This window comes from Drosophila pseudoobscura, chromosome X (genome assembly GCF_009870125.1).
Source record: "Drosophila pseudoobscura strain MV-25-SWS-2005 chromosome X, UCI_Dpse_MV25, whole genome shotgun sequence".
Lineage (NCBI taxonomy): Eukaryota > Metazoa > Arthropoda > Insecta > Diptera > Drosophilidae > Drosophila > Drosophila pseudoobscura.
This window is the reverse complement of record NC_046683.1, coordinates 1,740,014-1,755,162: the sequence shown is the minus strand read 5'-3', so window position 1 is coordinate 1,755,162 and position 15,149 is coordinate 1,740,014. Positions and strand designations below refer to the sequence as shown.

Genomic DNA, 15,149 nt, shown 5'->3' with positions numbered 1-15,149 from the left:
CGCTGCTGCTTAGCCTGCCACCTAGCGGGTGTTTAACGGATTGGCGGGCTTTTTTTTTTTATATTTGAATTCCCTTAATCTTTAGTTTTCCACTCACCTTGCAGGCCCGCATCGTTGATGCTCGACGTGGATGTGGAGAATCCGGGCAGCTTGCGCCATCCCTTGCGGTTCCAGAAGCTGCGCGCCTTCGACTCCGTCGTCGTTGCTGGCATCAGATGTACCCCCGTACCCGTTCCCGTTCCCGTCGCCGACACCGTTCGATGATTTAAATTTAGATGATGATTCGGCCCTGGATCCTCGGCGGCCCGTATCCGGGCGCAGCTGAGGATGCGACGACCGCAGGAGGCGCGCGTAAGGAAGGTACTGCCGCTGCCCATGCCCATGCCCGCCTCATCGTAGACAGTGGCCGCCCGCTGGAAGGACCGACAGCTCTGTGTGGCCATCGTGGACATCGTGGAGGCGGCGGCCGTAGGCGTCTGGCGGGCGCACTTGATATGCTGCGTCTTGGTGAGGCGCAGGCTGCCAATATAACTGGCGCCGCTGCTGCCGCTGAAGCCACTGTCCAGGTCGCATGCGGTTCCAAGGCCAGTCCCGCCCGCCCCCGTCGACGGAGCCGTCTTGAGCGTTGCCAGCAGCTGCTCCACGCCGCTGCTGCCGGGCTCGCTGCTATCACAGATGTTGTCCGCCGATGTGGAGGTCAGTCGCGCCAGCATCATTGACGGCTGTCCGCTGGCCGCCGTCACGCAGACAGTAGGCTTGGGGGGCGTGCCAGAGGCAGAGGCAGAGGGAGTGCCAGTTTCGGCGAGGAGATTGCTATTAGTTTCCCCTCCGCCAGTGGGCTGCTGTTGCAACACTTTGGGCGGACTCTCCGGCATGAGCATGGCCTCCACGCTAAGGTTCAGCTCGCCCAGGATCTTGTGGTGGCGACTCTGTACGCGACGCAGTTCCTCCTCGACCAGCGTCTGATTAAGGGACCCCGCCGAATGGGAGCCCACAGTGCCCCTCAGCTGCTGCTGTTGCTGCTGCTGCTGTTGCTGGTGGGTGCAGGAGGATGGCTTTGAGATGATTGTTGAGGAGGACTGGAGGGCGGCCGCGTTGATCTCCTCGTAGAAGTTCTCGCTCTGCCCCAGCCCCAGCCGGGATGCGGTGGCCAGCTTGTGGTAGCGCGTCTGGTAGGACTGCAGGGTGGCCGGGGAGACGAGCTGTTTGTTCTTCTTGCCCTTGGACAGGAGGGCGCGTATGGAGTTGGGCGGCGGAGGCTCGCCGGACGACGATGACGAGGAGCAGGAGGAGGTGGAGGTCCCAGCCGTTACAGCAGATCCTGACGCTGAAGCGGCTACAGCTCCTCCTCCCTTGCTGGCTGCCGCCGCTCCCTCCGGCCGGGGCACGTTCGAGTGGCGCATGGCGGCCCCCGGCTCGTAGTAGGCGTAGGAGTAGTCGTGGTGCACATGGTGCTGCTGCAGCGAATGCTGCTGCTGCTGCTGCAGCTGCTGCTGCTGATGGTGCGAGTGCGTGTGCGTGTGTGTATGGGTGTGGATCCTGCCGAGAGTCTTGCTCTGGCGCGCCGCCAGCTGTTTGAGGTGGTGCGGTGAGGTCTCCTGTTCGTTGCAGATCTCGATGGCATCCGGATCGGGATCGGGGTAGCGGGGCAGCAGCTGTCGTCTGCCCCCATTCCGCTCCTGCCCTCCAGTCGCCGCTAGAGGGGCTGCTGCTGCCGCTGCCGCTGCTGCTGCTGGCGGCGGGTAGTCCGGTGGCGGCGGGAACTGCAGGCAGTGCTTAGCCACACCCACACCCACTCCGTGAATCCCCTCCAGTTGTTGCTGCTGCTGTTGCTGTTGCTGCTGTTGCTGGAGCTTCTGCTGCTGCTTGAGTCGCTGCAGCTGCGTCTGCTGCTGCGTGTAGTAGTTCTGATTGGCGGGATGCTGATGCTTCATCTTCGAGTGGACCAGCACCTTGCCCAGGTGATGGCTGTGCCCTCCACCCACTACCACTCCCACTCCCACTCCCCCGCCCACTGGCACGCCCACTCCCGCACTGCTGGCAGTGGAATTCACAGGGGAAGCAGTGATGATGCCCGTCGTAGGACCCGCGCTGGAGTTGCCGCTGTTGTTGCGTCTGCTTCCCAGGCCCAGGCTCTCCATGGCACATGGTTGATGCTACTCCTCGCTCTGCTCCGACCTGCAAAAAGGAACATGCAAAAACGTGTTTGGTACTCATTAGATGTGGAATTTAAAATTTTAAACTGTCATCAGAAGTATTCAAACATCTGACACCTCCTTAAAGTTATCGTCAATTATTCTGCGCCTTTCTTTGCGAACTTTGTGGCGGATCTGTACAAGACACATCCTTCTACGAGTACTGGCGAATCGGACCTTCCTTCTCTACCAGAGATTTGTTAATATTAATCGCAGCTAAAATAATGATATTACCTCTGATTCATCGACTCCCAGCAGGAATCCAGGGAATTCTTATAGACATAGTTGTGTACACCTGCATGAATGCCATCTCTCTCTTTCTCTCTCTCTCTCTTCATACAAATAGGAGCAACAACTGGCACAGCGCCCAGTCGGTGGATGTGGACGGATGGGAGGTTGATTCCCGGAACTTTGACCGTTTGGCGGCACGCTCGAGTGCGGCAAGTAAATGCCGCATTCAGAGCTTCGGCTTTCAGCATGCCACAATCCAGCCTACCCATCCACACATGTCGCCGTGATTAATTGCCACTAATTCAACAAAGTCCCTGACTTTGACTCTGACACTGCCACCGTGGACCACAGCCAAAGGGTTTTTCCTCTGCTTGCCTCTGGTTTTCCTCTGTTTTTTTTGGGCTCACTCTTCAAAGGTTTAGCCGAGCATTAATTGAAAAGAGTAGAGCAGAATCAAGAAAGGCGTCTGGCTGATCCGAAGATGCAGGGCAGGAGAGTAGAGTACTGCTGAGTACTACCCCGAAAGCCTTTGCTGATGGATGAACAGCTGTCAGAAATAGTACTCTTACCAGTAAAGAAGAATACCCAAGACTTGGATCGATTTCATACACTATTGGTTCTATTGGTTAGGAACTAGTATATCTATATTGGGAATAATCACCTTATCAAGGGCCGTGTGGAACGTGAGAGCGAGCGCTGTTAAAGAGTATTTACATTACAGTTCGCTGTAACAGGGAACGGCCACTGGCTGTTAACGTTAGCGGTAACAGGCTGTTAACCAGGGCTCTGTTACAGCAGTGCCCCGAACAAATGGAAGCGTTTGGAGCGACGCACTTGCTTCAACTCTATGATACAAATAATATCTTATAGTTTATATAACCTATAAAATATATTCCTGCACTGGCTTTAATCAGGTAACCGACGGGCTATAATCTGATCACATTTTCCGCTTTAAGAGCTTTCCTCCAGGAATGTGTTAGCCGCTTTTGTACGAGCCTATTCTCATCATAATTTCAGCTATTTTACTACCGTCTAAGCCTCTCGCCGAAGCCGAAAGAGATGATTATGTCAGTGGTTTGGCAAGATTATTATACAGATAGAGGACAGTGGAGGGGGGCAGAAAGCAGAGGAGGGCGAGAGCGAGGGCGAGGGCGAGGGGAAGGAACATAATAAAGTTGACGATGATAATGCCACCGAAGTTATGGCTCTCTCTCTCTTCCGAGTGAACCCAGGGATCCTTCCAGCAACAGCCGAAAGACAGACGAAAAAATTCAACTGGTAATTTGAGTAGATGTCTGTCGGTCCGTCTAACCGTCTATCCGTCGGTTCTGTTTCGATTCGGGCATGTCTGTGCTGGGCGGGTGGAAGGAGGGGGGAGGTGTAACCCGAGATGAGGCTGAGAACTGGGGAACTGGACACGAACGATCACGTCGGCACACACACAGCAGGTCCCCAAATTAGCGTCTAAATTTAGCTACTCAACAAATCTCTCTCTCTCTCTCTCTCTCTCGCTCTTTCGCTTCGCTTCTCTGTCTCTGTCTCTCTCTCTTTCTCGCAATGAGCTTCTTTCTGCTTCTGGAATTTTTAAAGCTCTGCGTGCACTTGAATCTCCAGGAGGCAGGGTTTCTGTGTTTGAAGGGGAGATTAGGGTTTGGAGACGCTGGGGAAACATCAAAAACCCCTAACGCATGGCATTGTCAACAGCCAGATACAACAAGGGGCGCAGCCAGAAAGAAGTGGAGTGGAGTAGAGCTGGGAGCCGGTAGCAAGGGGTACAGCAGAAGATGGAGCTGGGAGCAAGAGTACTGGAGTGGATGGGGGGAGCAGGGACCCAACGAAAAACGAATGAAAAGACCAGGGAGAGTGTAGCACCCGTAACCCTGGGCACAGGACTCTTGGGGGCTCCCTGGACTTCCCTTGGGCGTAGGGACGGAACGGGACGGCACCCTCTTGAGCTACCTTCTACAAGTCCTAGGGTAAACTTTCCGTTCTGCTCTGCTCTGCTCCGTTCTGTTTGCTGCCTTAAACAACATCCATCCCGTACTATAGCTCTTCGTATGTGCGTAAGCTTCCCCTTGCGTTAGTTAGTTTGCTTGCGTTTGTTGTGTCTCCTCTCCTTCTGTTTTTCTCTACTGTTTGATAATTTTAAGATCTACCCATTAGTGGCCGAAGGGGCATGGGGTATGTCGGTTTGTGTCACAGGTCTGCTACCCCCTCGATGTACAATGATGCACAGTCCAGTGAGCACCGAGGTGTGCGTCTGCATGACGCGATAGACTTAAAGCCCGCCTTATAGCTAGGACCATCGATTGATATAAGATCTCTCGGGATCTTAGGGATTGCGATTTATGAGAGGGCCTACTCTTGGATTACAATTACTGTTGCAGTCAGGCCTGCTTTTAAGTGTTTTAAATATTTTCTGAATATTAAGGGGCATCTTTAAGTCGAGGTTTTTTGTGTGGGCTTGAAAGCCGATTGTATTTGTCTCTGTTTTTTCATAATTTTCCCTGCAGCCCCCGGGGGCACATTTTCCATCCATGGTGCACTCCGTAGTGTGCTGAAAGGAAAGTGAAGTGAAGTTGCCACATGGAGAGGATGGGGAGGATGGTGAGGATGGTGACGATGTGAGGCAATGGGGAAGCAATGAGGAAGAGTGGAAAATCCATCAAGCATCTTCCCTGACGATGCGATGCGTGGCGGAAGTCTTTGCTTCCTTTCTCAATCTCAAGTTCCTGCATTCTCCTCCTCTCTCTCTCCTTATCTCCTGCTCGACTTCTCTGTTTTTTTTCTCTCTCACTCTCTCTCAAGTGACTTTCGCTGATTGATTGGGTGGTGGCTGTGGCTGCTGCGGTGGCGGTGGCGGTGGTGACCCCGATGGGGCACTTAATTAGAGACACACGCACGCACCGCACAACACACAGAGAGGACAAGCCACTGCAAAAATGTTGCAGCTGCAGCATAACTTTAATGGGGTAAACAGAAGGAAGGCCATTCCTGCACTCCACTCCACTTCACTCTACTCCCAGTCTCCACTCCCCGTTCCCAGCCCCGAGTGTCGAGTGGCTGCATGGCTGCGTGGCTGCTTGGCGCGTGTGCTCTCTGCAAGCACGGGGCATGCAACAGAAGCTGCAGCAGCAGCAGCAGTTGCAACAACAGAAATGCATTGCGATAATTATATGCTGAAATGCTGGGGCGTGGAGGCAGTAACAACCCCAGGCAGAAAGACAGCAAGACAGCAAGGCAGCAAGGCAGGCAGCAAAAAGTGTTGCATGTTCTTCTATCATATTTACAATTTATGTGTCGCCAATTCACTCAGCCTCCGAGACAACCCATTCCCGACTCCATTTCCAGTCGGAGATCGCAGTCAGTCCCCCCTCCATTCCATACATTCATACATCCATACATCCATCCATTCTTCCGTCCATCCATCCATTGGATGAGGCACGAGTGCGAACAAGTAATTAGAAAACATATCTCGAATTTAGTGCTCGCCTTCCGTTTGTGCAACTCCAAAGAGCGGCTGCTGCAGCTGCTGCAGTTCTTTCCTTCATTTCGAGATTCCTTGGGAATCTGAGATGCTTTCTCAGAATTTCCTTGATCGAAGTTCCCTCAGACTTCTTTCAGAGTTTGCTACAAGGCAGCTTGGAGAGGGAGATCCTCCAGTTGCTTCTAGGGAGAGCGTTTACCCCAGAGCTCTCAGAGCTTTCAGAGCGGTAGCTGGATGTCCAAACATTGAGAGCTTGACCAATTAGGGACTCTGTGCCAGTGTTTCTACCCCCAAAGAGCAACATCTCCTCCTCCTCCACACAAAAAGGCAGCAACCCTTCAGCGAATGTGTATGTTTCCCCATGTTTTTTTTTGTTTATGGATTCTACTCTGAGCCTGGTTCTGGGGTTCCCTTGTTGTCACTCGCTTTCGTTGATTGTGTCGGATGGGTGCATTGACTTGGCAGTGTCCTGGCCCTGTCGCACAAGTGCCCCCACTCCTTCGCATTGTCAAAAAGTGCGAGTGAAACGAGGAAAAGCGGGAAAAGCGTTCCAAAGTGAAAGGAAGCCAAAATGCACCAACGTGCACTCAAGAATGTGTGGAGAGACAGAGACACAGAGAGAGAGAGAGATGGATGGAGATGGAGGCTAGTTTCCCCACCCGCCACCCCCTCCTAAGTTGCATCTTTACATCCTTCAACATGATTTGCCTGCATTTTCCACATTTTTCTCATTTTTCTCATTTTTGTTTCGTTTTTTGCCAGCAAGAAAGTAAAATGAAAACATCAGGAGCATCAGGATGGAGTGGGTGCGGCAGCAGGGATAAAGGTGAAGCCGTGATGTGCGCTATCTCTCGCATCCCATGCTGCATATCCTCTTCCATTCAGCCAGCCGCCCCCTCTCCTCTCTCCCCGCTCTCGTGATAAGCTTCATTGGATGTGCATGTGCAATGCTGGCTTTCCCTAATAGCGGCTTCTTTTAGGCCTTTCTGGCCTGCAGTTGGGATGGGGCAATTCTGTTTCTGGGTGCATGCTAAAGTGTCGTTTTCATTTGTGAACATTTTCTCAATTGCTTTGCTTTCACTTTTCACACACACACACACTTTTCCCCCCTGGAGTTGGCTTTGTCTTTGGCGTTCGATTTTCAAGCATTCACTCATTTCACTCATTTTTAGAAGCAAAATTTAAAGCCGAAGCCCCATCCAAATTGTAGGATAAGTCGTGGCATTGCTTACACCCATTTGGAAGGCCCAAGTCTCTCGAATTTAAGTTGCATTCCGCCCCGTCCGCCTAGAATCAATCATGGCAGTGAGAGCTAAACACATCATTCGACTTTTCCGGTTGACTTTCGGCGGTCTCCTCAAGTTGTTTCGTCGTGGAGCTCGTCGTGGGTCCAAGCCGCATCATTATGTTTCATTCAAGATGCTGGATGACGAGGAGAGCTGCGACGGGATCGATATAGAACACTACAGTGTCATCAGTACTCAAACACAGAATCCGCTCTAGGCAGAGAATAAATTACTGTGCATATGATGTGCGTTGATCCGACAAAAGTGTGGGCTTTAATTGCAAATCAATGGGGTTGGGGATTGGGGATTGGGTCTTTCCGAGCGACAACGAATCCCTCACGATCTGTGGGAATAGCCGATTGAAGACTTTAGTTTAGCTCATGCTTTATCACGAAACTCAAGGCGTCTTCTCCTTCAGGAACGTAAAGAACATCGTATCATATGTTAGACCTTATAGGATTTCTTGGAATCTCAAGCTCACTCACTTATTAATAATTTTTCCGATTTATTAATTATGAATTTAGTTTAATTTGGGTATTTGGCTGTCCATGAAGAAGATTGTTCACAGTGTATGGTCCTCTGCTTTCTATCCACCATTTGGCTGTCCGTTAATCTATTGCTGGTCTCTCGATCATAGAAGCCAGATGATGAGGAGTTTTATCGTTTGTGTTGCTGAGTGCGAGTAAAAGAGAAATGTATGTATGGCCCAGAATATTATCGTAGGAAATATGTGGCATAGAAAGATGGTCTCTTTTGCAAGGCTTGAGAGTCAGTATCTATGGAGTGTCGATTGCCTGGCTCTATGTGATTATGATGAGTGGATTGTGGGGGAAACCGTGCAATTATTAATCGAAAACCCGACACGTACTCTTCCATTTAATGAGGCTCTTAAGGATCTTAAGGATCTTTGGGCTGTAGGTTGAGGCTCCCTTTTGCAAAGGGTCAAAGATCTCTCTGTCTATTTATCATGTTTTCTCCAACTCTCGAATTTATTTACACTTGACAGCAAGTTATGCAAAAAAATCCCAAAGTCACCCCAAGAGAATCTCCGCGCCAGGAGCAGGACTTCAAGATGCCGGATTTCTGCCCGTTCGTGCTTCTCCCCCATGATTTTGTGAAAAGCAAACTACATCCAGGACACATGCTCCACATAATTACATGGATGGATGGATGGATGGGTGGATGGTTGGAGGGGTCGGTGTTGGTGTTGGTGTCGGTCCGTTGGGGCACCCAGGGATCAGGAGGCGGCATTCCAGGTCCATTGTTTCGTCTCCCCTCAGCTGCTGCTGCTGCTGCTGCTGCTGTTGCAAATAGAACAATGCCACATGCCTCATGCCTCATGCATCTAGCATTGGGCATGGGTCACCTTTCTCCTTCATCATCGTCATCATCAAGAGCTGCAGAGCCGGGCTGCTCGGTTCGGCTCGGTTTGGCTCGACTCGGCTCCATCTTCTTTATTTTGTTCACTCAAGCGCCTTTTACTTTGTGCATAATTTCTTAAGCCTCTCCCCCATGCATGGGGAGTGCTCCCGTGTTCCAGGAGGTCGTATCTGGCGTGGAGGGTGAGTCACAAGGTCACTGCCCTTGCCGCATTGTGGCGGGGCAAGCGAGTAGCCAGTAGCCTTGGAGTCACATATCATTCAAAAGGTGATCCATCCACTGGTCAATGCAATGCAATTCATTAACGTTTTTCCCACTCCCCAATTTTCATTAGAGCCAAGGAAATGAAAGATTGATTCCCGTGCCACAGCCAACCCCTCGTCCGTCCGTCCAGCCATCCATCCTCGAGGATTCTCTCCAGTGGAGCAGATGGAGCAATCCTTTCCCTCGCAAGTACGTGTATCTTCCAGCGCCTCCCTACCTCCCAGCCTCCCTGCCTGCCTCTCCTGCCCTGTTTGTGTGTTCCATTAAGAGTAGCTCTTGGGCATGAATGAATGTCATCATCATCGTCATCCATCCCCCCGTCGCCCCGTCCGCGCATCTCCATGGGGACAAGTGGCGGGGCGGCTCACATGGGAGATCCCAATCCCAGTCCCAATCCCAGGCCCAGAGAGTGGAGGAGGCTAGGGTGAAAGTAAAAATTACACTTGCAACGCGCGCCCCACCCACAGATTCTTTTTGTTGGGTTTTTTGTTGCATGAAGCAAACGTCAAAGGCAAAACAACAACAACAACAACAGCAACAGCAAGAGAGAGATAGATAGAGAGAATGAGAGAAACGTTGACGTTTGTGGTCCTCATATCCCGGGGTCCTGGTCCTGGTCCTGGTTCTCGTCCAGGCTAGCAGCTTGACTGACAGGGGAGATTCCCGCCAGAGCGAGGGAGAGAGAGAGTTCGTTAAACCTTTAAGCATCGAAGTTTTCATTTCTTCACACAAAATGCAGCAGCAACCCAGCGCCCAGCACCCAGCACCCAGAAGGAACTACAACCGGAATGGAAAGGGAAATTCGGGTACGGTCTTGAAGCGCGCGAATCCTTCCATGGCCCCTGCCCGGGGCAGGTCGCGACTCTCTCTCTCGCTCCCGCTCTGTGGCAGATACTTTGATGCCAAGTGCGACTCCATAGGCAGCTCCTGGGTTACACTCCAAAACTTAGTGGCGCTGACAAAGCTCACACGAATACTCCAGCTCCAACTCCAACTCCAACTCCAAACTCCATTCCACGGGGCGTTGACAAAAGTCAACGACTGTTTGGCGGATTGTCGCATGGGGTTCCAGGGGTTCTAGGGGTTCTAGAGTGGTCGAGGGGGGTGTAGGGGGGTGTAGGGGTGAATCAACCCAAAAGTGCGTTGCGTTAAAATTTAATTAACAAGCGTCACATCACATCACGACACGACACGTCACTTCACGCACTTTTCTATGAGGCCCTGAACACTTGACACCTTAAACCACCAATTGATATTCCAACTGAGATTATTTCGAGGAGGAGGAAGCCTTAGGCTTTAGCTTTCCATTTCCATAGCCGCCGAAGGTTCAAAGATTCTTCCCTCCTTTGTTGTCTGGGGAGTGTGCAGTTCTTTCCACTGATTTCCTATCTCGGATCACACACGATCCCAAGGTTACGTTTTCCTTAACTGATCCGATCTGATCCTCCCCCCCCCTTTCCAACACTGATCTTCTCTGCTGTGCTGTGCTGCTAATTGAGGCTTGTAAGAGTGTTTTGCTACACAGCAGAAAAAGGTTAGATTGCCACCGCTGACAGCGACACCTTTCCAAGCGATGCCACAATCTTCTGGCCTCAGAGATCACACGCGATCGATCTCTGCCACGAAAGGTGCTGCCTTCCCTGGAAGGTGCTTCTCTGGATTTACGGTAGCTGGAGAGTAACTGGGAAGCTTGACGGCTTTACTTTCTCTCTCTCTATCTCTCGGACATGCGATCGTGAACACCAAAGGAATTTAAAGAGAGCTCTCTGTATTTCTCTGAGAAGTGATCTTCACTCGTTTTACAGGATCGGATCTTTCAGCATCACACATCACTATCCCCGATTCACTGATGCCATTGGTGGTTGTCTGGGAATGTTGGGGCTCCCCTTCACTTGACACCTCTTCAATGATCGAGATCAGGACGGGATCGCCAGCGAGGAATTCGTCGGAGGAGGAGCCCTCCTTGAAATCATCTGCGGACATTGTCCGCTAATTGATTTTGCCGCTTAAGTTTACAACGCGTAAATTTCTTGCTGAAATGCAACCGAAACTGAAACCGCATCCACTGTACGTGTATCAGAGGCTCCAACAGTGTTTGTGCGACTGTCCAACTGCTCATGTGCCTGACCTCGAATGTCCTCTGTCCTCTGTCCTCCGTCCCATGTCCACTGTCCACTGTCCGCGGGTTGATGGTAATCGGCTTATGACTGCCTGGTTTCATTGTGGTTTACCCACTGTTTGGGGTTTGGGGCTTGGGGTTTTGTTTTTGTAAATGATATGCGTGTCCAGCGGCAAAAGTGACAGCGCTAATGGGCAGAGATGCAGTGATGCAGAGGCTAAGGCAAAGCCCCCCATGCCATGCCATGCCACGCCATGCCACGCATAGCTAAGCTCCATCTGTTCCAGCCCCCGTGGATGATGATGAGGCTGAAGCAGAAGCTGCAGATGACGATGACGATGACGATGATGATGATGATGATGATGCGCTCAATCAGATGCGCTCAATAAACTTTGTAGCTACTTGGCATTGTTCGAATGCCAAACTGCAGTCTGGGGAGTTGCTGGGAGTGCTCAAAGGTGGGAAGCTTGGGAGCTCCGGAATCCCTCACTAAGTGGCCAAAGTGTGTCGTCGTCGTCGGGAGTCGGCAGTCGGGAGTCGGAGTCGGAGTCGGAGTCCTCTCGCTGCACGTCCCACAAGTTGTTTGTCGGTTGATTGCTGTTATGTGCTGGTATGCAACGCTTAACACGCCAAGTCAATTAAATGTTCGCTTCCGCAACTCTTGGCCTGAAAGGAAAGTGTAGCAGCAGGAGTTGTTGAAACTGATGCGGCTCCGATGATGCCTCTCCTCGTCCCTCCTCTCCTCTCCTCGCCTCGCCTCTCCTCTGTAGGAGGAGCAGTGGCATGGCCACTGGCACTGGCCACCAACCAGCCAACAATAAGCTCTGTTTGCAGCTCATGTTTGATGTATCGCACACACTGGGACGCAGACGTGGACTCGGACTCGGACGCGTGGAAGTGGACGTAGGACGTAGGACGTAGGATATGGCCTGGGGTTGGGGTTGGGGCTTGAGGTGGCTACGGATAAAACTGGGCCTTTGGACGGACAGACACTGGGCAAAGTGTCGATGAAGTGTTTATGGCAAAACAGCAAACATCACAAGAGATTCCACGGGGGACACGTTGAGGGGAAAGCCGCTCGGGCAGATGGGTCCCTTTATTATTCAGTCCATTGTTTTTCTTGCTTTTAATAAAACTCTAGAATCCTTTTAAAAATATGTGCAAGTGGATCTGTTTTGCTTTGGAGAAAGTGAGTTCCAGCAGAATTCGAATTTTGCAAGAAGGAAAAAAATGTTCCAGCTCCTATGTACATCAATGAAGATACAGAGCTTATTCAGAACATATTCTTCCATGAAATAATTGCTCTTTATGCGAGACATGTACTCTCTGACCCAAACGCGTAGCTCTCTAGGACCTTTGGCATTTGCGTGATCAATCGTCTAAGAACTGCCACATAACTGACAGAGCGGTATACATAGATTTTTTGGCTATTATGTTTGGGGATACTGTAGGCTCTAAAGAGACTCTAGAAGAGTCGTTTTTTGCATGCCAACTCGATTTTCAGTCAACTTTTTCGATAGTTATTTGGGCTATATGCAATTGTGAGAGTGCATGAAACGCTTTCATATATCCATTCACGTATTCATACGTTCCTTCAATCGAATGAGCCTCCTTTGGGGCAAAGCCCCACCGAAAATGTTTGACGTTAAATGATGCAACATGGAACATCAGCCATAGATGAAATTGCGGCCATTTTCGTAATCTATTTGTGATTTGAAGCTAATGCTTCTGCTCGCTGCTCACCCTCGTCCCCCTTCAGCTCCATCTCCATGGAGAGGCATCCCCCAGATGGGGCAATGACTCGACAATTGCCGCACTGCATTGGGGCAGGCATCATTCAATTCGCGCCGCGTCATCGTTTGCATCCATTTGTGCGCGCGGAGGCTGCCGTTAGATGCAGTTGCAGTTGCAGTTGAAGCTCAAGCGGCAGCCGGAGCCGTAGTCGTAGTCGTAGCCGAAGTTGAAGTTGAAGTCATTGCTGTGGCATTAACAATTAATGTGCCACAGCGCTACTGCGCTGCTCCACTTTGGCATGCCATGCCATGCCACGCCACCCAATCTGTCCCGTGGCTCTCCTCCTGCTCTGCGGCCAAGACGTTCATTAAAAACGTTTAAGGCGGCGGGTAAATTAAAGTAATTGCGCATACGCCGTGTTAGACGAGGGAATGACAATGGCAAATTGTTTGGCATATGACAAAATGAGGCACGGCCCCCTCCCAACCCTCCCATCGTCAGACATCAGACATCAAGCATCAGCCATCTCTCGCATCTCCCGGGAGTTCGTTCTTAGAAAAAGCAAAAGAAAAAGCAGAAACATCTTTCCATCATCGCAGCCGTCATTGTGTCGGGGGGAAAAAAGAATGCCGGAGATTGGTCGAACAAATTCTGACAGTTCTCGAGGAAGACGGAAGAGCCTAAGGAGTGGAAAGGAGGAGTACGTACGTTGTACGTATAGAGATGAAGTATTCAAAGAGATTGAGGCAACATTAGAGCAAGCAAGATCGATCAAATCAGATAGCGATATCTATAGGGAACCGAATCAGGAGCGGAATCAGAGAGAGTAGACAGCAGTTGGGAGGAGAGACCAGAAGACAGTAGGAATGTCCTTCGGTAGAACAGAGCCTTTTTTTAAAATAAAATGCCAAGCAATGGAAGCACTGAATGAATTTTCTCAAGTCTCAAGTCGGTTGCTGCCCCAAAAGATGCCATAAAAAATCGTACGCCACTCCCCCTGCGATGCAACATTACTTTCCCACAATACAATTTACACACAAAATAAAATCCCTTATTTATTTGCAACAAACACTCGCACTCGTACGAGTGTGCACTCCCCCTGTGGCATACATAAATTAGCCGGCACTAAAGCGAGTCAATTTCGTTGCACATTATGGCTCAAATTATCAATGCCCATAAAGTATTTCCTCTCCCCCTCTACCCCTCTCCCTCTCTCCGTCTGTCTCTATCTGTCTCTCTGGAGAGCAGGGGGGCATGCAGCATGCAGCGCTAGAGAGCCATGGCCGTGCCGTGGTTCCTCCACACAAAATGCGTTCATCACGACGTTTCCTCTTTTGCTTTTCTCCGCCGTTTAGTACGATATAAATTTCGCGAAAATTTCACAAAGAGAGACAGGGACAGAGCTAGCGAAGTGTGGGAGTGGAAGTGGAAGAGGAAGAGGATGCTGAGACGCCCACAAATGCTAACAAGAGCGAGCGAGAGGGAGAGGGAGAGAGAGAGAGAGAGAGGCAGCATCTCTTGAGAGATTTTGTTTCGCTCGCTTCACGCTTCGAACTTTCCACCAAAAACGAAACAAAAAACTTTGCGGCAGAGCCTCTCTTTCCCCACTTTCTGTGGCAAGATCTCTTCTGGTCGCCTCTCATCTCTGCCCTGGCCTGGCCTGGCCTGGTCTGGTCTGGTCCATTACACCGTTATAAATAAATGCACGTATTGCCATTACATTTCATTGTTCAACAGCCAACAGCTGCCAGCGTGCCCCAAGCCTCATCCTCATCCCCATCCCCATTCCCATTCCCATCCTCAATCTCTCTTCTACTCCTCCTCCTCTCTGGATGCTCCTCCTCCTCGATGTGGCATCCCCATCCTGTTGCCTAAATGGCGTTAAATATGGCATTGATGATCATTATCAGTGAACCGAACGAATCCGCATCCCGTTTTTCTCTCCACCTTTCATACCCTTTCCGGTGGGGGTATTCGCGTTTTTACTGAACTCACACCCAAAACCGAGGGACGCTGCCGCATGACGCGCGATCTTTCGTAAACGAGATTCTGTACATGAAAGAAGATTACAACTGTTCAGTGTCTGCCAAGTCACTTTGCATCGTCATGCGGCAGCACCCCTCGGTTCTTCCAGGGTATTCGATGCTTCGATTCGCCGCAGTCTAAGCCCCATCTCCTGTTTCGCTTATGTTTTCCGTCGGTTTCCGTCTTGTTTCTTGTTTCTTGTGTCTTTTGCTTTTCTTCTCTTCTTTTTTGGTGTAATCCAATAGCCCCATCACGTCCCTGCTCCACGTTGAGGTGTTAAAAATGTTTCTCTCTTTTTTTTTTGGATCTTTTCTTTCGTTTTTGTCTCTGGCTTGTGGGGCACAGAGGCACAGAGGCGCTAATGAAGTGAAGAGGCGGCGGGAGCACCGGTAAAAGCACAATTCAAATCTGACCGAAAGGCGAGAGGA

At 50.7% G+C, this 15,149-nt stretch overlaps 1 protein-coding gene across 1 annotated transcript in view; it reads right to left on the bottom strand.

Moving 5' to 3' along the window:
• The window catches only part of LOC6902313 (uncharacterized), an 89,584-nt gene extending 87,595 nt beyond the window's left edge, over positions 1-1,989 (bottom strand). Inside the window, exon 1 of the mRNA XM_002133804.3 lies at positions 98-1,989. Within this exon, the coding sequence (XP_002133840.3) occupies positions 98-1,934 (1,837 nt within the window). The 5' untranslated portion in view covers positions 1,935-1,989. The remainder of the gene's footprint in view (positions 1-97) is intronic.
• Positions 1,990-15,149: the final 13,160 nt, after the last annotated feature.